At 39.8% G+C, this 25695-nt stretch overlaps 2 protein-coding genes across 4 annotated transcripts; both read left to right on the forward strand.

The window, feature by feature from the left end:
* Positions 1-4870: 4870 nt before the first annotated feature.
* On the forward strand, positions 4871-7073 carry atp5mc3a (ATP synthase membrane subunit c locus 3a). Of its 2 annotated transcripts, none has more exons than XM_068573113.1 (5): positions 4871-4931; positions 5132-5232; positions 6033-6107; positions 6458-6648; positions 6764-7073. In XM_068573113.1, the coding sequence occupies exons 2-5, from the start codon at positions 5194-5196 to the stop codon at positions 6876-6878; spliced, it is 420 nt and encodes a 139-aa protein (XP_068429214.1). In that variant the 5' UTR covers positions 4871-4931; positions 5132-5193; the 3' UTR covers positions 6879-7073. The 2 variants fall into 2 exon arrangements, with proteins under 2 accessions (XP_068429214.1, XP_068429215.1); XM_068573114.1 differs by lacking the exon at positions 4871-4931 and adding an exon at positions 4932-5019.
* Positions 7074-8282: 1209 nt separating this feature from the next.
* atf2 (activating transcription factor 2) lies at positions 8283-24525 on the forward strand. Of its 2 annotated transcripts, none has more exons than XM_068572969.1 (12): positions 8283-8319; positions 8952-9024; positions 9928-10024; positions 10109-10227; positions 10317-10442; positions 11213-11391; positions 12499-12613; positions 14241-14333; positions 17203-17424; positions 18180-18386; positions 20526-20631; positions 23452-24525. In XM_068572969.1, the coding sequence occupies exons 2-12, from the start codon at positions 8977-8979 to the stop codon at positions 23646-23648; spliced, it is 1509 nt and encodes a 502-aa protein (XP_068429070.1). In that variant the 5' UTR covers positions 8283-8319; positions 8952-8976; the 3' UTR covers positions 23649-24525. The 2 variants fall into 2 exon arrangements, with proteins under 2 accessions (XP_068429070.1, XP_068429069.1); XM_068572968.1 differs by lacking the exon at positions 8283-8319 and adding an exon at positions 8335-8407.
* The last annotated feature ends 1170 nt before the right edge of the window (positions 24526-25695 follow it).

A 25695-nucleotide genomic window follows, 5' to 3' on the forward strand; every position in this document is an offset into this window, starting at 1 on the left:
GAATACACAAGCCGCGTCTTTGCAAAGCTGCGGTTAGTGTGCAGGTCTTTAAAACAAAGTGACCTGGATTCAGTTTCCACCTGATTTTACACCTGTTCTCCAGTTTGCTCAGGGAATAAAACTGTTTTCATGGTGTACGATGATCACTGTTGTAATTATTAACTGTGCCACCCAGGAGAAATGGCGCCATCATCATTTTTTTGCTCCACTGGCTATTTAGAAATATCTTGCTGGTGATCATTTAATTATAAAGTACAAGTAGTGTACTTGTCCAGCTATAATTCTGATTGCAGCTAACCCACTACAATAAACAACAACATTTTTTAAAACCTTTCATGAAGCCTTTATGGCATATTAAAGAGAATTGCAAATTATACACACACATTTCTGAGCTCATAGCTACTGCACATGTCTTGGGACTTTATAATGACTCCAGGTATCTGAAGTAACACTACATCTTTCAAGGGAGGGAAGCTTATGTGTGAACGGTTCATAAAGCAAAATATGACTTGAACCACTGAAAATACAGAAAACATTGTTTAAACCAAATTTAGACTAATCGCGGTATAACTCTGAACAGGGAAAATCTGTTTTTAGTAATATGCATCATAATGGAATGAAGTGCAGAACCCAGTTAGAGTAATCAGTATGTATGTGGTAACTCGTCTTGTTGTATATATATATAGTTTGTTCTCAGTTCTCTTGTGCAAACAAGATTTTGATCTCAACGAGACTTAACAAAATAAATAGAAAGTGGACTTATCAGTCTTAATACTCAGTAATACTTTTCTGTACTTCAATCCATGTCATTGAAGAGTTAACAAGTGTTGTAGTTTGACTTATAGTTGTAGTTTGATCTGGAAGTTAGACTTCTTTTTCAGATTCTTTTTGGCCTCACACTCAGATTTATGCAGGTTTGCAACACTTTATTTGCCTTTAATTCAGACTTTATATGAATGAAAGTACAGCCAGATGTTTCCATAAGAAGCTATCGGATTCATTGATTAGCTTTAGTGAATACTTTTAAGAAAGGGATCTGCCTAGAGTGATGTACGTAAGATAAGGAATCTGAGGTGGAGCGCAGATGAGCTGGAGCCCTTCTGGCAGTGTATCCTTGGTCTTGACAAAGAAAGGAGCCTCAGTAGTTTCGTGCAGCATCCAGATATGGAGATTAGCATGGGGCCATCAGCAGCGCTGCAGTCCCTCCCTACCCTGCTTCTCCTGTCAGACCGCCTCCTCCCTGCTTGTCAGGAGCTCCGACGAGAAGCTGTAAAAACCTTTTCCCCTCTCCTTAACAACTGCAAAACAACACGCACACACCAGGGCTGAGGTGCCTGCTTTTCTGAGGCCTCTGACAGGACGTGCTGCAGGCACAAATTGTAATTCATAAAGGTTAAGGGGGTCAATGCCTTTTATTACCAGTCTGAGTGCATCCAGCTTGATGGGGCGGGCATGCAAATGGAATGTCTCAGAGTGTTCTATGCAAGAACTCAGACAGCGAGTGCGTGCGTGCTTCTGAATGGGAGGAAGTAAAAGGTGGTGGGGGGTGCGTGAGATCGGCCGCTCTCTCCACCTTCCTCAGCCATGTAGGACCACACAGCCGCTGCCCGGTTAATTAGACAGTATGACATTGACCTCAGGTAGTTAACGGCCACTTTGATATGTGCCGTCTTGCAATTAATATATTGTAAATCTTCATGTTTTATCATACGGCTAGCTCTGACCTATAAGTGTCTGCATTACACTTGGGCCTACAATACATTCTTACATCTTACATTTGCATTAACACAAGTGCAATATCAGGAATGTGAAACTCAAGATCTGTGATTTGCTATTTTTGTTTTCAAAGCTTTCTTGTTCTGCACCGATATAATTAGCAGGGCGATAAAGACCAAACCAGAGTATCACAAAAATAGCATAAAAGTATTATTATTGATTATTGATGTATTATGTATGGAATATTTATGAGACACATAAAACAAACAGATACAATTCTGGCTAATCTGCTTTTGAATTTTACAACAATGCTGTTTATGCATAGTAATATTCCTCATCTCTTTTGTGCAGTTATCATGACCCTTCAACAAAGGCTATGATTACACTATACCCTATTGCACCCTCTGCTGGACCTTTATGGAAACTGCCCTTTTCTTTGGTTGATAGAAGATATTCTCGGTATCCGGCCGACAAGGCTTGTAACGATGCAATAATAGGTTTGTGTCTTCATGGAACAATAATTACTAAACATGACATATAGAAAAAATAGAGAATAACTGATAAGAACAAGTAGAATAGTGTAGAAAAGGATACAATAAAATACATCAGAACAGGCTGAATTGAATGGAGTGGAACAGAATACAGTAGATCAGAATAGAATACATCAGAATAGAACAGAATAGTATACATCACAAAAAATAGGATAAAATAGAAAAGGATATGATATATAATATAATAGAACAGAATAGTATACATTAAAATGAACAGAATACAACAGAATGAAATAGAATAGGATATGATAGAACAGAATACAATACATCAGAATAGAATACGTCACAATAGATCAGAATAGTATACACACAAATAGAACAGGATACAACAAGAATAAAATTGGATATGATAGCACACGTCAGAATAGGATTGAACCGAGCATGACAGAATAAATACAATACAACATAATAGAATAAAACAGAATATGACAATAATACAACTGACTAGAATACAATACAACAGCACGAAATAGAACAAAATACAACTGAATACGTTATAATACAAAACTCAACAGAATATAACAGGAGAATCGAACACAATAGAATGAAAAAGGCTATGGTTACTTTTGTTCAGCTGTTGTGTGATTTTTAAGCATACAATACTTTGCTGTTTTCTTATGCATTTCATGTCCATATATAGTCTACTGAATCTGTAGCTTATGTCTTCATGTTGGCTGTGAAACTGAAAAGATCATACCTGAGGAGCCACTGAGACATTCCTCTCTTGAAGCCAGCATGCTGCAAAAGCAGACTCCCTGTGCTCATTACCTTTCCATCACAGACCAGCTGCTGTGGAGTCATTCATCACTATTACAAATCCGCCCCAGTGTTGGTAGCCTACAGCTCCACCATCAGCCTATGAGATGCAGAGGCAGGGCCCTGAGCCACCGGTCCCTTTGGGCAGAGTGTTAAATTCACACCACAACAGGTGATGGTGGTGGACAGCAAGCAGCTTTTGTTATGAGGGAAAAACTCATTTTAAAATACTGGTTGAAATTCTGCTTCTTTGCAGCCAGGATGGAGACCGTTTGACAAAGGAAAATTGTTTCTTTTTTTATTTTGTGCTGGAGTGATGCCAATTACAATATAATTTAGAACAGCTTTGAGCGAGACAGAGTTATTCTTCCTTCAGCATTTCCACCCTTGAAATAGACCCTCATTCCCACAGTTGAGCCAAGGTCTACTAAGAACAGATATGTTAACGTTAGCCGCGACAACTTTACTGATTGGTTTTATCACTTCTTCCCTGCGAAAATTATGACATTAACATTTTATTGTCTAATAATCAGACATGTATTTGTAATATATGTTTTAGAAGATGGTTGTATATGTTTTGTCACGAACGTTCATCTCCAGAAACAAATGCAACTAAACTGTTAAAAGTAAGTGGGTTGTCATGCTTTTACCCCAAAACGTGTTTATTTTGGTAAATGCCCATTTATATCCACATTTTTCCTTTTATTTTCCCTTTTAGCTTCAAAAGTATATGCAATCTTAATCAGCACTTTTCACATGTGTATATTCTGTATTGACTTGTATCATGTTATAGTCTTACACTTACAAGACTTTAGCCAGACATGCCTGGTATCTTGTGATTTCAACTAGAAGTTGATATACAGCTTTTTTTGGGGAGAAAACAAAAAAAGCTGCAAAAATATCTTGCTCATCCAGGAGTAGTATAATAAACACATTCGGGGCCGCAAATTAATCATTAAGCAGAGTTCCACTCAAAACCTCTTTGGAGCTATTTTCGTGGCAAGTGCACATATAGGCTAAAAGCTATACGAAATGCTGGATTAGCAATTTGACCGAAGTAGGAGATTAATTGTGTGTCAGATGATTTGTGTAGCTTGATTGATTGTAAACTTGCTCGGAAATATGCACCAGTGAAGCACATTATGAATTGAAATGATTATTGTCGTGAAGTAAGGCTAGTGGTAAACCAAAACCAACAATATTGTTTTCTATCTGTCAGTACTTTCCAATTTTCTGACCTTGTCAGTGGCCCTACAGACATTATTTGCTACAAAAGGTGTGTCTTTAAAAACAGGTCACAAATAGATACTGTCATTTGGTAAAAGCAAACAGATTTACTGAAATGGCTGATCACTGAAGTTTTTAAATAATGTAACAGGAGAAAATGTGTATTCATGAGGTACTATATTGATTTAGCCATAGGTTTGTTGGACTACTTAGTATTTATGACAGCAGGAAATATTAAAATAACCGACAGTGGCCTTGGTCATTGAAGTTTTTGGACAATATATAGCTATGGTGTGGAGAAAAAAAATCACAATTTGGCAACAATACTTCTTAGTTGGATCAATATTGTTGATTTGATCGTTTTAAGAATTTTAAAGTTGTCCCTTTATCACTAACTGTATTAGGAGCTGTCAATTTCCATCAATAAAACTATAGATAATATCATTAAATGTAGCATGTTTCATCGTCCTTCTTAAATATATCCACACAAGGAAGGTGCATTCATCAATATACTGACCGTGTGTAAACAAACATTAGTTTTGTGAATGAACATTGCTGTTTTTGCGACGTTGTTCAATAAAGTTTCTGTGAAATGACCTTCCACTGTCATCATCCGGGCCTCTACACACGTCACACATCGCGCATGCGCACTCTTCTACTGTGGTTCGACCTCTGCCGTCGGTAAGTGTGTAATGGCAGTTTGAATGAGAAACCTATCTTTACAAATCCGTTTTCATCCGCTCTCTTAACTTCACATTGTAGCGCACAAGTGAGGACAGCATGCAGGATGGATGTGAATGTACTTATGCGTGCTTGTATTTTCTCGCTGGAGCATTTTTACACCCGTTTGACCTTACTTCTCTCCGGTCTTCCTTCCTCAGAGAGAGACCCGGGATTCATCCAGATTTGACCAAACCGGTTAAAACTACCTAAATTAGAAAGCATGTACGCCTGTGCAAAGTTCGTCTCCACGCCGGCTCTGGTGAGTTTTCTTCCTGTTGTGTGTTTTCATGCCGTAACATTTGAGTCGTGCTTTCCTAGCATTCCGGATAAATCCGCTGGGCCTCTGGCTGAACTTGACTGCAGCTGACTGGCAAGGGTATCTGCAGTCTAGGCCAACAGGCGAGCTAGCTTCAGCTAAAGCACTGCACAACATAAAGACTTTTTAAATGTGTGCAATGTAGTGCTAATGATAATCACGAAGGTGCATGACAGTTATCCAAAAAGCTGGCACTGCCTTTGCTTTAGCTCGTAGCAGACATGTTCAGTAATGGCCGTTAGCTAAGGTCATGAGCAGCCTTTGTTAACCGAATTGTGTGCAGAGTTACCCTGAAAACTCACACACACGATTCACCCACAAACGACCCCCGTATGTATTCGGGCATTGTGTGCTCCAGAATAAATGCAGCCTGTGTTTTCAAGTCGTTCTCCAAGGTCATATTTCTGATTATAGTATCTCTACCAGTCTAACCAATTTAAATTACAATGTGACAACTTGTCGGAAAGCTTTCCCTTTATGTTTATTGTAGTTTGCCAGCACGGCAGATGAACAAAAACCCAGGAGTGACTTTGACAGCACAGCCTGTACCCACAAATCATTAAAGGCCACAGGTCATAAAGTGTGTGTGCACTGCAGTGAATGACACTGATTGACATAATGACATTAGGATTCCTTCCAGCTGCTCTTCCTGGGCGTATCTACCAACTGTATGTTTCATATCTTATTGAGCTTTTGTGTTTAACTAAATTTGTACTTTGTTTGTATCCACGCTGTTGCTTCAGGTCCGTGCTGGTTCCCGGGCTCTTTACAGACCCCTCTCTGCCTCTGTGCTGTCCAGGCCTGAGCTCAAAACAGAGGTAAGAGTAAAATACAGGCTCTCTACTTGGACTGCAACTGTCATTCTGCCACTTGTTTAGTCATTACTAGTTTTCCATCCTTGATTCTCCCTGATTTACTCTATAAAATGTCAGAATTATTGTCAAAAAACTAAAGACTTACTTTAAATACTAACTAATCTACATGAAATATCTTCATTGTGAAATCTACACATTGTAATGTAGTCATTATGTTTTAATTCCTTTATTGTTCTCACTAATACCATTTGTTTCAGCACTGCTTTGGAGATCAACTTACTGTATTGCCACATCGCATGACATTGCTTTTGAAGGTGAAAGTTAACAGTTTTTTTTGTCTGTTCTTGCTCCAGAGCAGTGGTGCTGTGATGCCACAGAGCCCCCTCACCCAGCTCACACTGAGGGGCTTCCAGACCAGTGCCATCAGCAGGGACATTGACACTGCTGCCAAGTTCATCGGAGCTGGAGCTGCCACAGTCGGGGTAGCTGGATCCGGAGCTGGAATTGGGACTGTGTTCGGCAGTCTCATTATCGGCTATGCTAGGTTTGTTCTCGCAAACACACATCCTGAAAATAAATGTAACTGAAATTAATAGATTTTTGATGCATGTTTTAATTTTTATTTTTTTTGCTGATGCATCACACGTTTTTGTTTGCAGGAACCCATCTCTGAAGCAGCAGCTGTTCTCATATGCCATCCTGGGATTTGCCCTGTCTGAAGCCATGGGACTGTTTTGTTTGATGGTTGCTTTCCTTATCCTGTTTGCTATGTAAAACTCTCCTGTCATTCAACACTTTCATTACAGATGTGACTACATATTTTATTGTGGCTACCAAAATTGTTCCGTGTTGGTGTCATGGAAATGTACATTTTCAAGACTTTAAGACACTGTCAAAATACGCAAAACATGTATTGTACAAATGTAAGAAATTACGTGATTAAAATACATGTATTTGACTATTTAACAATGGTGTTGACTTTTATGTCTGGACTATCATGCTAGCACAATAGAAAGCAGTGTCTTTTTTTTAATTACATCTTTTCTGAGAAGCAGCTGCGTTGATTCGAGTTGATGAGTCTATCTTGTTTTCTTGCGTTACATGCAAGCTTTCTGGGGTCTAACTGAATTTACTCTTGGTTTAGATGCTGTTAATTAGTACTGTAATTAGGCCGCAAGTGAGTGCTTGTTTTTGTAAATGGCATAAATAAATATAGAGGATTTTATTAAGCTATAGAGTGTTGTTTTTTTAAAAATCCTTTTAAGTTTTATAATGCCTTGTTAAAAGTGGCTTTCTGTAATAAAGCTGGACTGAATTTAGTTTAAAAAAAATCATTTTATTTTTAAAGTAAGATTATTTCAAAATATTGTTCAGTTTAATTTAATTCATGAAGCCAATGCATCCATTTGCCTTGTACCAGTTTCTCCAACAGAAGAATCTGCTGATGAATATTTTCAGTTTTGTTGCATCAATAGAGTGTCTCGGTTTTAGTCTGTTGAACAAATTATTTGAAAGTGGGATTGATGTGATCTTCGACTAAACGATCCATCGCAACCTAAACATGCTAATTAATACAAAATAGTAAAGGCCAAACAATATAAACCTGTGTAAGTGACAGTTGAGATGTCAGATGAAATTGAAAGCCAAGTGTCTATGTGCTGGTTCATATTTGACAACTTGTCTGAAGATCAAATAACAAAAAATAACTTGGCATCCTTATCGTGTATCACTAATAGTTAATAACCTCGTATTGGGGATGCTAATGTTGAAATATAATACAGGCTTCCACACTACAATTATTTAAAATGATATTGATAGATGTGTCCACATGTTTTAAGGTGTGTGTATCATATTTCCAAAACATATGAACCATATACTTGCAAAGTGAAGTACATTGTATTCACTAATTCAACTTTTGAAACAAAAACGAATTGTATAGAGTTTCAGGGTATTTCAGTGAGGGAGAAGCAGTCAGTGGGAATAAGGTACTTTTTTTTGTGAAAAATAAAACATTATTCAAAGCAGAGTAATTGCATATGTTATGAAACACGTGATTGATGGGGATCTGTAATTATATTCCTGAATGAACGTTAAAAAACTATACTTGAGGTTCCTGGCGCTGTCCTCGTGTGACGTTTACGGAAGAGCTGACGCCGCTCTCGCGAGTCTTTGGAACAGACGTGGGGTTTTGGCAATCAAGGGTTGTGGCTGAGGGGTAAGTGACCACTTAAACTGATGGCGAATAGGTACAAAGCGCTTGTAAAAAGCTTAATTTCTGGCACTGACGAGGGACTCGTTCTCCGGTACATTAAAGCGACCTCGAAACAAACATTGACATTACCTCTGTTTACACAGATATTTAGAGCCAAATATGGCGACGCGTGAATGTTAACACATGCAGGGCTCGGGCTGCTCCATGGACGCGACTGGGTCAGATCCCCGCAAATCTACATTAACGAGATGGGTTTGATGTTGCGCCTTTTCATTACATTTTACAACCTGAAGCGGTAAACGTAGCTCGGGATGCGCTCCTCAGCCGCGTATTTAGACCAAGAAAAAAACAGTGCGTCTTTTATGATGACACCGAGGTGTAAACAACTAAAGCAGCCGCCCATCATCGATGCGCTTTGTCCACATTTCTCGCAATCCTCTCACCTGTATGGTACCACGTTAGTCACACATACGATATGATTTGCTGACATTTATCTTTTGCTATTGCCACGATGTTTATTCTCCATCTTGAAGGAACCACAGTCTTATTCGTAAATAGTTCACCCTCACACTAATTATCATCTATAGAACTGATGTGTAACTCCTGTTTGTGCCTTTTTTCTTGTTTTATTCCAGGGTGACACAACAGGAAATCCTTAATATGAGTGATGACAGACCTTTCCAATGTACTGCTCCTGGGTGTGGACAAGTAAGTCACTGCTGCTCTCACATGTTTCTTTGTGCCACTGTTTCACATCACTCTGCATGTATCCACCTCTCTGGGGAAATGCACCAAGCCTTTGTTAGACGAATTGTGTGCAGAGTAACCCTAAAAACTCACACATACTGTCTGGGGGAAATGCACCATGGAAGCACTATACAAACTTAAATAATAGATTTTTTTTTTAAAAAAGTGTTAGATTTAAACTCTGAACATATCAAGAAATCACAAGATTAAGTGATTAAGTAATCAAATTACTAGAATACATGTGGCATACAGTGAACCTTGGGTTTCTGGGCCTGATATGAAGCCCTGGGAAAGTTGTTGACTTTGGCTGGGATTCTGAGTATACTAAGGTCATAAGTCCACATAGCTAACCCCTTACTCCTAAAATATAATTTTGAAGAGGCGTGAAAGAATTTTCGGGGGGGAAAAATCTGTTCATTTGCATATTTTACTGTTAAAATAATTCAAATGGTATGTGTTTGTTGTAATTGTGTATTAATTAGACAAAAGTTTCTGAAATTCTGGAGAGGAATTGTTGTATTAGTGTTTTCATGGCCTAAAAGACAGCACAAGTCTTATGCACACGTTTTATTAAGTAAATACTGAACTTCAGGTCCTCAAAATCAAGTAGAAATTACATGAGCTTTGCATTCTCAATGTTAACAACAGACATGCAACTAAAATTCAAAATCTTCTAATTTTAAAATTTAAATATGAAGAGAATAGAAACACATGGAACACACATTCAAGCTAATGTTTCGTCTTAATCTAAGAAATGTCACTAAAGATGTTTAAATTGTCCGGCTGCAACTAAACTGCTCCAAACCATTTCCAGAAAGATCCTGTTTGATTGTTCTGTCTGTTTTCTTGTTGAACCATACAAAGAGATTTACCAATGAGGATCACTTGGCCGTCCACAAACACAAACATGAGATGACCCTGAAGTTTGGTCCAGCGAGAAATGACATCGCCGTCATTGCTGGTAAGTGCTCTCAATGTTGAGATATTTTGATGACGTTCATATTTACATGACAGTCTTGGTTCTGATGGTTTTCCTCCCTTGCAGACCAAACACCAACACCTACTCGCTTTTTGAAGAACTGTGACGAGGTCGGACTGTTTAATGAGCTCGCAAGTCCGTTTGACCATGACTTCAAAAAAGCGAGTGAAGATGACATTAAAAAGGTGGTTGTCAACGCTGGACTTCTGTGTCTCACGTGCATTGATAGCACTGATCTGTTTTATTGATGTGATTTATTCTTATTTTTCTGTAGTTACCATTGGATTTGTCACCTCTTGCAACGCCTATTATACGCAACAAAACTGAGGAGCCCACAGCTATGGAGGCCCATCAAGATAGTCCTCTGCCTCACCCCGAATCTACTACCAATGATGACAAGGTAAAGCCTTTGAATGAGCTGTTTTCAGCATTTGTGCTAATCATTAAGAGTATACAAGAATGACATGAAGACTGAATAACGGGTGTCCTCTTGTGATTGTTTTTTTACTACTCTGGAATTTCAGATCCACTCATATGAATGTACATTTGATAAGTGATCAGATCATTTTCCTGTTTCAGTTTGACTGTGTCTCAACTTTCCAAAAAATGCTAACACGACATCACAACACTATTATTTAGAGACATTCATTGGACATATTAGATGATTAATATGCTTCCATATGTTTAGCTCTTTCTTATCTTTGACATGTGGCCTTCATTTTGTGTGCGTGTGTGTGTGTGTGTGTGTGTGTGTGTGTGTGTGGTAAAGGTACAGACAGGAGCAGTCTGACTGAGCTTTTACAATATAGATATTAGTGGTTTATAAGCATAGTGTTAGTTTAAAAGCTCAAAGCTGATGTTATTTTTGTTTAATTTGTCAGTTGGTGCTTAATTCAACATGCTTCTAGTGATACTTTTAGTGCTGCTAACATGTAAATGAACATACTTCAGTTATAGTAAAACCTTTAAGGATAATTGTAACTGATAATAATAAAGATGGTTCTAATCACAATAAGAAGAATAAGACGAAGAATAGTGTACGACTGTGAAACCGGCATATCTTCTGAGTTGTTATCGTACCATGAAAATCTCATACCGTTGCAACCCTACTTAACAATCTGGTGTTCATTATATACTTCCTGCAGCTAAGGTCTTGTATGATGTTTTCAGGATTTATCTTTGCAGCCAGCCTCACTGCCAACATCCACTATAGTCCATCCTGCATCCCTCCAAGTTCCCAATGTACTTCTAGCAACCTCAGAGGCTAATGTTGTAATACATCAAGCTCTCCCATCACCAACATCTAGCTCTGTTATTACCCAAGTCCCATCCACTAATAGGCCTATAGTGTAAGTAACTCCAAATGTCCATTTTTTTTAAATCATGGTTTTACTAAGTCATCTTTTTTTTTTAAATATATTTGTCTAGTTTTGTTTTGGTGAGCTCATATTTTATGAGGCATGTGCTTGTTTTGTTTTCTCATTTATTTGCACTCTGGAGGTTTTTTTTTTTTTTTTTTTGGCTGTAGACCTCATAAGTCTCGTCTTCAAGAAAAACCTAAACATTGCTCAAATATGGATTTATAGCTCTAGTTCAATTTCTGATTGATGGAAAAATAATTAAACAATGACAGGGGTTTCCAAATAATAGTCTGTCACTGTATTACGCCTTCATATATGATTGTAAAGTGTATTGAGTCTCTTTATTTTAACAAAGATACGGTAAAGTTAGATTATTGTTTTAGAACACAGTGTTCAGTGAAGCACAAGCTAGCCAGAGCTAGCCAGATTGTGTACGAGTGAATTTATATGTGAGATATCCATTATAATCATCAGTTGCCTGTGAAATACAGCTACAGAAAGTCCCACAGGTCAAAGTCGAGATAAATTGGACATGTTAAAAATATGTCTGAGCAATTATGTTTGGAGTGACACAAATTAACTATTTAATTATAAACCTGTTTTGCACAGTTTCCTTGGGCCCATAATCCAGCAATTAAATTGATTGAAACCTACTGAAATAAGAAACAAAGTAATAATCAATGAAGGGCCCAGTTTGTAGAAAATGTTTCTCTTTTTGTGAGTAACATGTTTTAAACTGAAAGTAAAAATATCCAATGTTTAAATGAAAAAGCCCGACAGATGATTTGGTGGGACTCCCATGTGTTTTACTGAACCAGAAGTCCTTATCTGGGCAACACTGATGTTACTTATGGGGTCTAATGTGATGACAAAATAGATGTTTCTAATAATCTTGCTTCAACCTGTTGTGCAACAGGTGTGTTTTTAAGTTGTTTTGGTTCCACTTCATTTCCGTAAATTGTTGCCTGATTATGACATCATGCTGGTATATTAGTCGCCACCCTTGTCTTTAATTTGTGACAGATTACTTTTTGTGTGTTAATCACAAAGTTGTTTGTTTTTCCCTCACTGGGATTCCTTCTCTCCCTCTTTCAGTCCGGTGTCTGGAACCTTCCCGTTGCTCTTACAGCTGCCTAATGGCCAGACCGTGCCGGTTGCTATACCTGCGTCTATCACAAGCTCAAGTGTACATATTCCAACTACAATCCCTGTGAGTTTGCTCTTCGTTATACTTTGTGAACGTTGTTTTTCTGTTTGAGTGAAAACATCATTTTGAAATGAGACTTTTCTGATAATGTAATGACCGTTTGATTAGAACTATCTGAAAATGAAGAATGCATGCAGTGAACTCCCTGAACAAATAGGGATCTCAGTAACAAGTGTTTGAGGCCAAAATAATCTCAACTCAAGGTCAGTTTAGCTGTTGGACAGCTTTTGTTCGGTGTATGATTTTACACAGGTCTCATCGAACTGTAAATGTTAGCTTCTTCTGATTCAAGTCCGTTTAAAGACTTCTCATTCATATTGGCTTAAAAGTCAATCCTCACAACTAATTTTGTCTTTTTGAAAACATGAGACAGTCCATTGAGTAGCTCTTCTGGAGCGTTCTACCATATCACAAAGTTTCAGAACAACCACTAAATGAGCCCTGAGGTGAGATTGTGTTGTCAACTGCTGTTTCCACGCACATGAATGAACTAACTAGCAGGGTAATTATCAATAACTATATTTTAGTCCAGTGTGTAGAATAACAAATGAACTGAATTGTGTTAAATATATCGATGCGTTGCTGGGCACAAGTTTGTTGTTTGATAATCGCATTTGAGGTGTTGTATGGACAATCATTCACATTGGTAAAGTTGAAGTCCTTCCAAAAGTTGCATTTAGAACGCACTTCTGCTGTAGCGATACATTAATACAACTAATTGTTTTCACTCTATTTGGACAGAGGGAGTATTTACAACTTTGGCATCTCAGATTTGGCAGTGAAGTGAGAGCTGCAGCTCTGTTGTGTGAAATAATGGACTTAAGAGTACAACTGTGTGTCGCTGTGGCAAAGACACAGGATTTGGCCGAGGTGCAGTGGGCTCAGCTCCAGGGCTCTTCTCCATTTGTCCTTGTACAATTAGAATCAACGCTCCTGATTTCTGGCAGAGCAGATAGATGACACTATTAATGTGTTTTGCAAACCAATTATAACTGATATAGGACATTTTATAGAGGAACTATGTTGTAAATCAAGGTCTTATTGGAATTTATTTCCAGTCCCCTATGTGGAAGCTTGTCTTGTTGTTCACTGTAGTCCCGATTGTCTGTGTGGAACACTGAGCAGCAGATGATTATCTCCTGATAGCAGCACAGCAGGGGAAAAAACCTCTATCTTCCCAGTCTGTGGGGACTGGGAAAGCCGTTGACAAGCAGAGGAGGGCAAAAGTAGACGGAGAACATGAGCCACCAGTGGGCCTCCCTTTCACTCGATCATACACCCTCACCCTCTCCCCCTGCAGCTCTCCCCACCTCCCTCTGTCTCATTGTCAGCGGCTGCGAGATGAGGCCTCGCTCTGGCCTTCTAATTCGTGTCTCTCCATCCTCTCCTCAGCCTCCCTGCCCATATGCTCTCACGCAGGCAGGCAGAGGTTCATTAGCGTGCACACGGCATCTCCATGTGGCGCTGCCTCCGCAAAATAACAGGCCATCCAACCTAATGAGGCTGAGCTATGAGGAAACTCGGGGAGCCCGCCATGGCTGTGTTTGTGTTGTGTGCGAGCGCTGGAGCCTTTTTACAGCTGAAGATAAATGCTCTGTGTGCTGATCTGTCCCTTTGTCTCTGTCGTCAGCTTGTCAGACCTGTCACCATCGTGCCTAATGTTCCCGGGATCCCAGGACCTCCCTCGCCACAGCCACAGCCCGCCCAATCAGAAGCGAAGCTGGTATTAACTGTCTCTTCTTTTACATAAAATATTATTTCCATGTGGAGTCTGTCATTTCCCATCTGAGGGGGATAATAACAACCAAAGTAATGAGGGAGTCTGACAATAAAAGCCCATTTCTTGACCAGATGAGGGCGCTAGTGACAGGTTGGGTTGAGTTTTTATTTTTGAATCCTCCTTTTATCAATTTACTTTCTATCTGGATTTTACTATCTAATATTTATTCTAAATTTGAATTGTATTTACTGATTTTATAGAGTTGCAACGATTAGTCGATTAACTAAATTAGTTGATATTTGAAATTATGACAGTATTTCACGATTTTGTGACACTTGTGAAAAATATTGCCCCCTCCCCACCCCCCCAAAAAAAAAATATTCCAAATATTTCTCTGTGGGGGAGCACCTGGTCATGGCAGCTTTGCATCTAACTACGTCCACTTGTACACAACGTAGTTGAAGGGCAGGGATATGAAGTGTTTAGAGGGAGATCAGTGGCAATGTGATGAAGCACGGATCACAGAACCTGTAAGTGTTCGCAGCATGCCCCGCCTGTGGAAATTAACAGATAAACTGCAGAGAGGAGGTGTGTGTGTGTGTGTGTGTGTGTGTGTGTGTGTGTGTGTGTGTGTGTGTGTGTGTGTGTGTGTGTGTGTGTGTGTGTGTGTGTGTGTGTGTGTGTGTGTGTGTGTGTGTGTGTTCGGAGGGAAGGATTGATTCTGACTGGCAAGGAAGGAGTGAAGGGAGGGGGAGGGCAGGGGGTTGTCGGGGATCATGGGGTACGAAGATGACAAACGCGGAGACAGCGTTGCGCTCAGCACGCCGTCACCGGGGCCAACCGGCGGGGGCTACCAGCAAAAGCCAGCTGGGGGCATCCTGGCACACGCTCAGCGAGGCACATTAAGTCGGCCTCGCCCTGCATGGAACCTTTTGTTCAGCAGAATCCTGCCTGACCTGACCCCCCCGCCTCCCCCTCCACCCTCCCAACCGCCTATCCTCTCACTCCGGCACCTCCCACCGCACTCGGCTCATCAGCAAACACCTAATGAGCCCGCGTCAAGAAAAAAACAGACCCCCGCTCAACCTGCCTGCTCCCCGCCCCCACCACTCTCTCAGGGGGCGCAGAGACGGCACTTTACAAGGACTGATGATGCTGCAAAGACCACAATAATGATAATTAACTTGCTGAATTTAGAAGATTATGCTGTTAATTAGTTGCAAAATAAAGATAAGTAATATAGTAGCAGATGGTTGAATAACACCCATGAGATGGAGGGTTATTACACTGATGAGGTTTCCATGGCAGAGATGAAATATGAATCTGACTGGCTTTTCCCTCTTTCTATGGGCCATTCCAGGAGAATAATATCTTGTTTCTGCCAGAAGAGCTTCTGGAAGGGTATTACACGATAAACTAATTTGGTAGATAGATTGGTCTGGCAAAGGTAGTTGTTAGAATAATGTGGTCCTCTGTTTTCTCATGTAAATGTATTCCCTCTCACTTTGTTATTGCTTCCAAAGGCTCATTCACTTTCACCTTGTTTGATACGAGAGGAATTGGCCTGTGAGTCTTGAACACCAATCGGGAGAGAAATAGTTTCTGTGAATGGGCTGTGTTATATGTGGCATATGCAGTTCTTGTACATGTTCAAAAAAAGATCATTTTTTGATAGTTTGAGTCACATTATGTGCCATGGATGTCCATCACCTTTGGTATTGAGATACGATTACAACCTAAACATGCTAAATACATGTGTTACATGCTTCATCAGATAGTTTTTAAAATGTATTAAAGTTTCTTTGCTATGTCAGGATTTCTTCCTGTTCTTCTCACGTATTAGATCTTTAAAAACAATTGGGGATAGGGGATACTGGAGTACTTGTAGAATGAGGATATTTCACATGATCTAGTAACCATCAGCAGTGATTCCACTGCTCTTGTTCTCTGCTGACTGCCGCTAACCCAACAGCTTCACTGAAGCAAGATGTTACAATCTGTTCACTAACGGCTAATACTATAACAGTACCTCTTTACTCAACCTTTCCGTAAGCCACTGTGGTATTTTTTTTGTTTGAAGTACTTGCCGTTTCCTTTCAAGTTCTCAAACGTAGCTGTTAAAATACTTGTTAGTTTATGATTTGTGTTACTTAAATGTGTTATAGTTAGGATGAGTAAACCAGCTATGATTTTACTTTGTGTAGTTACACCTCTGTGTGGCTAGACATGGCATTATGTTTATGAATCCAATTGAAAGCATTTAGGGTCATACTTAGTTTGTTTTAGTCTAATTAAGGTGTATTTAAGTTGCATTTGAATTTCATAATATGTTTTATTTATTTATTAAAAGGGCGTACATTTCTGACATTTAACTTGACTTCACAGTTTTTAAAAAAAATGTGTTTTCTTATTATTTTAGATACAACATTAGTGTATATAAAATAACCTTGTTTGTTTGTCACAACTAGCCTAACTTCTAAAATAGTTATAGTAATATAGTGTAAAACACATGCCAGTGAAAATTAACTTTGTGTTTAAAGTCTTTTATTATTTTTAAATTATTTGAAGGATAAATGGTCTACTGGTAGCTTCTTTTTACATTACATTTCATTTAGCTGATGCTTTTATTCAAAGTGACTTACAATAAGTGCATTCAACCATGAGAACTCAGAACAACAAGGATGAAGAAAGATAATTTATTTAATAAAGTTAAAGTACAAAGGGCTATCAGTATGTACCATTTAAGTGCTACTAACGTGCACAAAAGTGTTTTACCATACCTTGGTAACTTAACTATATATAGTTCTCTTGTAGCAACCATGTTTTTGGATGCATATTTCATGACTGTTTGAATGTTGAATTCTCTTCCCAGAAACTGAACCAGCAGCTTCCTCAGGTAACCAATGGAAACACTGAAGTCCAGAGCAGCGCTGTCACCCACACAGCTGCTCCCACTTCTCCTGCTCCAACCCCCGTCCCGACTCCAGCCCCCATCGCGGCCCTCAGTCCTGCTCCAGCTACTAGTCTGTCCACGACTGAGGAACCTTCCCCCCATTCCCTTCAGCAGCCAGCCACCTCCACCACAGAGACACCTGTAAGTATCCACAACTGCATTCTGAATGTTTCAGCATAGTTACGAGAGGGGATGCTTACATGCAGGACTATAATCCTTATAGTGTGTTCCTGATCAGAACATGTTATCAAGGTCAAAGACAGGCGTCCTGTACAGTAGGGCTACATATTGAACTTCATTCATTTTTGGTATTAATTGAAATGCACTTGTAATACCAAGTACTGATAGATGGCATCAAATGTCTGATCAGATTTGTAATCTACATACAGTTTTATTTTTAACAATTTGTTTATGTTCAAAGTTGGTTTAAAAATATTTTTTTTTAAATTTCAGTACTTTTGTGCTATTGGGACAAAAAAGAAAGTAGGGTTCAGAGTATCCAAAATGTTCAAACACTACCGAGCCTGAATGTGTGAGGGGTTCAGTGTACTAGTTAGCTTTCTGCCTACTCATGAAACCTTTTCTAAACACAACAGCGGTGTTGAAAGATGATGTTGTTCAGGTTACCTGAAATTGGATTTGATGACTTTTTTGTTTACGTAAACTAAGATGTCAAATGTTTTACTTGGTGAAATTACCATCCTATTCATCATCTAAAGGCAACAGAACTGAGTACATATTGTGATGAGCAACAGTAACTTACATGTTTTACGAGCGCTAACCACATTTCAGGTCTCGGTATGCAATATTCAGTGCTGCACAATGATATCAGCAGCACATTACTGGTGGTGCTTTTGTTTCGTCAGTTATTGTTTTGTATTAACAATATTGTTCAGGCTTCTCCAGCGCCACCTGCGCCAAACCCCCCAAGCACAGGGGGCCGGCGGCGCAGAACCACAAGTGAAAACCCGGATGAAAAGCGCCGTAAGTTTCTGGAGCGTAACCGGGCGGCGGCCTCTCGCTGTCGACAGAAGAGGAAAGTGTGGGTCCAGGCTCTGGAGAAGAAGGCCGGCGACTTCAACTCCATGAACGGACAACTCCAGGTGCTCTTTACCTTTCCCCCTTAGCTACTGCATGCAACAACAGCGACCTCATCTGTCTTTGTTTTGTACTCTTATGCATCAATGTGTCAGTTCGTATGCATCTGTATGTCTGTTCATCACCATGTGCTGTTGTTGTAAGTGTGTGTACACAGACTTTTCCCTTCTGTGGTGATGAAGTCATTAAAGCCGATTAAGAAGAGCTGCGGTGTGACAGCAGCGGTGTGTGAGCCCTTTACATCGATATGTCCCTGTCAATAAAGATGTATCCTCCAGATGTCAGCCGCGCACAAGCGTGTCTTCGCTTCTGTCTCAGCAGTTTACTGAATGGCCTCAAAAATCTCCTAGGGAAAGGTGTCTTTTTGAACCTTCATTTTGCTGGAAGCAATTAGGATCTGATGCTGACAAGTTCGAAACAGTTCATGTATCTGCTGTCTCTGTTGATAAGTGTGAGCCGGGGGTGCGGCACATCGGTGTTCCAGACAATTAAATGAGATGTGGTGTTTATTTGCTCACTGTCTTATTTTTCTATGAAAGCAAAGTAAGATGTGGGAGGTGGAGGAGGGGAAAGACGGCACTATAAAAAATTAGGTTCATGTCATTAATATCTGGTTGAAAAATACTGAGTGCCTGGGTGCTTTGTGAAATTGTATTTGAATATAGATGGACGAAAAGGAAAGAATACGTGAGTAGATGAGGTAATAAACGGGGGATCGCTGTTAACTACAAAGAGGGGAACAACATGTGGCACAAAATGAAAGGGTATGACGGTATTAATCGGCAGTGCAGTTTTTGTAAAAAGAAAAAAAAACATGCTGACATGGCCCAGCTGATCAGTGAAACTGCCTCTAATGATGCACAATTATTTTAACATCATCCTTAACTGGCTTTTTAATGAGATGTCAGACCAGGCAGCTCACAGGGCTCGCAGTATCACCCGAGGCCCATTTGCTCGATTTTGATTAATTCACAAAGTTAGAAACAAGTTTAACTCTCAAAAGTCCAATTTAAGTACCCTGGTATGATGTGATATGACATCAGTGTAGCCAGAGAGTGAATGGCAGACATTTATCTCCAAGTTTATCTTGTGTGGTTCCCATATCAGAGTTGAGGAAGAGATTGAACGAATGGTCTTTATATTGGCTGTAAATGGCAGCAATCAGTATTTTTTGGCTTAAGATACTGTGTTTAAATCTGTCTTACAATAGCTCAGCCCTGCCAACACCAGCAATACTAAACAGATGGAATCAGATAAATTGGCTGCTTGTAGACTAATAGATTAAGCTGCCCATAGTCCTTTTAAAGGAACAGAGAAGGACCTTAAATCTGCCATTGAGTGTCCTGCAGGCCCCCGGCCGCTCTAAATCCAGTTAAAGTCACCTTCAGCGTAATGTGGCCCTCATTTACGACATGCAGAAATCCTCAGCTCCCCTGGGTGCAGTAACGACACAAAAGTGTAAATCTCAGTTGCATCTGCAAAGTTGCACTGACAATCCGAACAGCTCACCTCTGACAAATGTGCTGGTTGCTAGCCAGTGAAGGCCCATAATTATTGTGCAGGAAATACATAAATGAAGAAGTGTATTATACTTTATTCGGAGTTCATTAATTACACAGTTACCTTTCTGTGTTTACTGTTTACTATTCATAATGACTGACATTGAAATCATCTATGATGGATAAGAGGTACAGGCCATCCATTTAAAGAGGGCACAAAGCCACGCTTAAAATAGTGTATTGAGCATCAGGTTTTAGGTTGGGAGAAAAGTCAGGTGGCCCATACGTTGGCAGATATTTTGTTTTCTGTAAATGTGTCACTACCCGCTTAGATGTTGGCCAAAAGGTTACAAGAAATGAAATGTTAAAGATATGTTTGAGATGTGTCATTGTTGCATACTTTGTCCACCAGAGAGCACCGACATGTTTATTTTTTAACTGTAAAATGCACTTTTGTAACTCTCACATGTCAGTATCAGTATTGGAACAAATCCAAATCAAGAAACCTTTGTCAGGTTTTGCAAAATAATTTTAAAGATTTGAACTATACGCTCATGTCGTCTGTTTGTCTTGTAATCTAATGTACTGTATGAGCCAGACAGAGCATTTTATTGAGGGCTGTTGTGTGTCTCCTCTCTCTCAAAGAATGAAGTCTCCCTGCTGAGAAACGAAGTGGCTCAGCTGAAGCAGCTTCTTCTGGCTCATAAAGATTGCCCTGTAACCGCCATGCAGAAGAAATCTGGCTATCACAGTGAGTAATGCTCCATTATTCTCAGCCCGAGGCTTCCACGGAAAGGCTTCTGAAATGAGCTCCAGCTAACCACTGGAAGGACATGTCTTACTTATGGCCAAACAGAAAAGGCAACTGACATATTAGATCCCATTTAAAAAGGAAAAAAAACAAACTTTGCTAAAGTTAAGATATTTATGGGCAGTGTAGTTCCAGACAAATTCTCCCAGGCTTCATTGTGCAGGTCTTTTCACAAGGCCACAGGTGGTATCCACAAGAAACCAATTGTTTCCCCCTGATTTGACGTCTAAAAATAAACATTTGTGAAAATACTATCTGCAGGAAGGATGCAGAGAAACCAAATGCTTGGATTGTCAAAAAATGGATGGAAGTACGAATGATCTTTCTCTTTGTGTAACAACTAAACCATACAACAATCATAAACATTTAAATAACAAGAGGATTCTGCCGTCTGCAGCCTCTTCATTTACATTTCCTGCTCTCAGTCTGCACAGTGTCGTCTCCATGCCGGTTCCTGTTCATCACATGGTCTCATTTAGAATTATATCACCAATACTTCTTCGTTTCTCGCGACCGGGGCTCTGTCATTCAGATTTTCCGGTCATAACTCACCTTCACACATAGATGAGCCAGTATGCAACGAGAACAAGTGGCGCTCCAAGCCACTTCTCCACTGTGCTCTAAACGTCTCCGCTGACTTGTATTGACAATGATTGCCTCTGAAATGAGTCCATTAAAGCAGCAAGCTTGACAAGACTGCAGAGCATTCTCATGGCGGGGTGTCCACCAAGCTCGGCTGCTCATTATGCATCCCTTATTGCTAACCGTCCCACTGACACACGTCATGTGCATTGTGGGACTGCTGGTTTCCAGGCTAGAGTGGGGCTGTCAGAGCCAGGTCTCATTTGGTATCGTCTGGTTTGTTTTTTAGAAAGATCTCCAGATGAATTGGGTCATCTTTCTCATGTGTTTGCTGAGGACGTCTGTCCCATGTTTCGAGACCCTTTGTGAAAGATGACATTTGGAGCACTTTTTACACAGCTTGAAAAGATGGAACTTCATCCAAATACCCTAGTTTATCAGTTTGGCTCATGAGGGGAGATTTTAGACAAGCCATTTAATGTGAGAAAGAAAAGTCTGGAAGAATAACAGAATGACATAACAATATGTTTGATGTACCTCTACAGACCTTTTATATCCATTAGTTTCAGTTTTCTAACTATTAAAAGAATAGTTTGAGCGAGCTTTTTCAACTTTACACTTCTAGCTAAATATTTAAACTCTTCATGTCTGCTTTGCAAGTAGTGAAATAGTTAAACTAAAAGTACCCAAAAGCTTTAGCTCTTTCAACCATTCATCCGGTATATTTACTTATATTCATTACTCTTACTATAATCATCTATTTCAGCCATTTATCCATTCTTTTTAGTGAAGTGTTCAGATGTTGCTGATTGCTTGCTAACTAGCTTTCATGCACTTTAAATTGCAATATGTACAGGTGTTACAGCTGATTCAATATTTTTAAATTAAATCAAAATTCATGTTTTTCAAATTAGTTGAGCTCCTCCACAATCTTTTCGCGTACCCCCTGGCAATTGCATAAATACACCCCGAGGCACAACTACCCCTGCTTGGGAATCGCTGAAATAATCGATCTTGCTAATTAGTGAAGCACATTATTTGATTCTGACTGATCCGTGGCTCACACTCATGTAACGGCCTCATCGAGCCCCCTTTTTTTCCTCAATGTTACATATCCCGCAAGACTACACTGCCCCCCAGGCCTGGTAATACCTTCATCGTCCTGCCCAGGCGTAGCCATGGCAGGTGGAAGGAAATTGCCCAGACTGCCCCACAAACAAGCCAGGACATGCTTTCACTTGGCACACAACGCTGTCCATCTGCTTCCAGAGAACCCCACTTCAGAAACCAAGAGAGCAGAAAGAAGCTCTGGCTGTCCAGGGATTACAATATATCAGACAGCCACTACTTAATGTCGTTAGGAGCAATAATGCTCACTTGAACATGGAACAAAACCACCAAGCTGATTTATGCTGAGGCTGACCTTCTGCATAGTAAAACAGCAAGGGAGTTTATAGCGCTTTGACATTCACTTGCACTAAATCACACGGTCAAAGTCCAGTCAAGAAGGCAGACGAAACCTCTAATGCGAAGACATTTGTATTGCACTTTAATTGCTTCTTCTTGCTGTGGAATCTGTATTTTACGTTCTAAAATGCAAAAGCCAGTCATTAATTACAAAGTGCCATAATAAGTGACTTCATATCATTAACAATATTAATTATCACTGTGCTCCTTATTCCTTTACGGAACAGAGCATGAGAGTAGAGTCTTTTTTTTCCCCATCAGGATCCAATTAATTCAATGCAACTGCCTAACAGCTGGTGGCATTTCGACTCCAAGTCTTCCCTACTCTCCAGTGTGAGCATCATTAAAATCAGGTGCTGTAATCATCTGTCGCTGCAGTAGTTGGCAAGGTAACAAAAAACAAATGAGGATGCAGTTAGGGATGGGAAACACTGCCACATGCCCCAGAATGTAATGTACCCTTATGATGTGGGTTTAAATTGACATTGGAGCTTTAATTAAGGGAATAGTGCAGGAGTAGCATTATGGGGATTAATGAAACAAAGTTTGCATACACCACATACATCTGTATCGGCTTGCATGGCAAAGCTTTCCGAAGCCTTTTTTTAAATATCAGGTTAATGCGGCAGGCAAAAAGATATGTAAGAAAATCCAAACGTTAAATTGGTACGAGCTTCTTCAGAAGGTATTTTCTTCTCTTTTCTTACACAGTCTCTGACAAGGACGAGAGTTGCGAGGAGATGTCCGTCCCCGGCAGCCCCCTGAACGAGGCCATCCAGCACAGCTCCGTCAGCACCTCCAACGGGGTCAGCTCCTCAACCTCAACCGCCTCGGCCTCGTCCAGCGGCGCCGCCACCACGTCCCACCAGAGCACAGAGGAGACCCCGTCTCAGCCTTCAGGGAGTTGATCGTCCCACACGGTGCCTGAGCGTCGACACTGGAGGAAAGGGATTTTCCCTCACCTTTTTTTTTGGACAGTGCTGTTTTTATTTTTGTTTATGTTTGGTTCCATTTTGTAATTCGTTGGCAATGCTTTTTGAAAATGCAAACGTTTTCTCTGGAATAGATGAAGACAAAATAACAGGCACTTTAAGAATTGTGATTTATTTTGTTTATTTTTTATTTAAAAGCAATTATGAATTGTTGGACAGTACCAAGGTGTATTGTTGTTATTTGTAACTAGTTTGCTTTTTTGTTTTTATGACTTTTAATAAGCACTATCTTTAAGATTAAATTAAGAGCAGTCACTTTTTTTATAATTTGCTTTTCACATTTTGCACATTTTTAGAGATGACGGGTTTACGAGTTTGACAGTTCATGTGTTAAGTACTGGCAGCTTTTTAGAAGTCGATTTGAACACTCAAATCTAAATGGCTGAATCAGATTTTAAATTTGACAACTTTTAAGTGAGTAAAATCAGCTGTAGTCGCATCGTGTAGTTTGAATGTTTGAGCTCACCTCTGCTTGTAAAACTAGTCTTAAGGACGTAAGCTTTTTAGAAATGTGTGCTCTGTCATTAACATTCCACCTGTAGTCTGATTGTTCCTGAAGCAGTGATTGTAGGATTGCAGTACCTTTTTCCATTACTCAATCTTGGTGATGTTGACTTCATTCGGTGCCATTAATGTTTTTGTATAAATTAAATTTTTAATGCAGATTATTGAGTTGACAGTTGTTCTCTCAGATTAAAGGTCTCATGAAGTTTCTCAGTAAGGAAATATCTTGATGTATAATGTAAATAACATCAGTGATGCATTGTATGTGATCTTTCTAGGTGTTATGTACTTTGTTAAGTGTGGCTTCAGCCGCATGGGGTCAGAGACCCCATGCTGGAAGCACACTTCATGTTCTCCTGCGGGCTTATTATTATTATTATTCTTCTTATAGTCAAACCACTACTCCTCCCAGAGCGTTGCCAGCACATGCGCAAAAATTACATCGAAACGTGCGGTTTGCGCGGGAATCGTGAGGTATGACTTTTCTAAGAGATTCGCCCGTACGTTTTCCCGAAAAATGCAAAAAACATAAAAAAAATTTCACGAAACGTTCGTAGAGGGTGGCGCGCCAATTAACAGAGTGAGAAGAAGCGACAGAAACTGTTAAAAAAATAAAACGTATTTTGTCTTTACTCCCACAATGTTCACTCTTCATACACCATTGTTGGATAGAAACGTTGGAAATCTTGTCTTCTGTCATAAACTGCGGTCGATAGGAATCCAACAGACTCAGACGTCTTGAAATCGGACTGAATGTGAGAGCAAGTCCACCTCGCTCTGCCATCCGCCGCCATGTTAAATCTCCCTCCAAAGCCACGTCTCCCCTGAAGCTCGTACCTGATTTGTAAATCGCCCGTACAGACACATGTTTTATCGTACAGACTCGCCAGTCACAGTATCTGTTCATCAGGTCTTCCTAACGCTCAATATGCGATATCGAAGCAATAGTGGCTTTTAAAGTACCATTTTTTTTAAATAGTTTGAAAGGAGTTCCACAGTATTTAGGTCTATTAAGCTCAGCGTAAGGAAGTCCCTTTGAAGTCATCACCATGGCAACCTTTGATCTAACGACCCACAGGTGTTCTCGTTAGGGCAGTTTAACAGACACACAGACACTTACACACGCACACACAACACAGATGACTTCTGTCTCTCTGTCTGTTTGTCTCACACACACAGACACACAGACACACACACAAACAAACAAACACATACACAAACAAACAAACACACACACACAAACAGACACACACAAACAGACACATACACACACATTCATACACACACAAAGACGTTTACGTGTGTTTTATATTGTGTAGTTGTCAACACTGTGATCATTAATAAGGTCATATGATATTTCATATACGTTTGTGTGTGTTCAGGACGTTCAGTAGTTTATTTCCTTAAGTCCACAGTCCAGTCTGCCTCTAATCAGTCTGCTGGCGCTCACTTGGTCACC

This window comes from Clinocottus analis, unplaced genomic scaffold (assembly GCF_023055335.1).
Source record: "Clinocottus analis isolate CAN_PGR_092001 unplaced genomic scaffold, fCliAna1.0.p SCAF_12, whole genome shotgun sequence".
NCBI classification, from domain to species: domain Eukaryota; kingdom Metazoa; phylum Chordata; class Actinopteri; order Perciformes; family Cottidae; genus Clinocottus; species Clinocottus analis.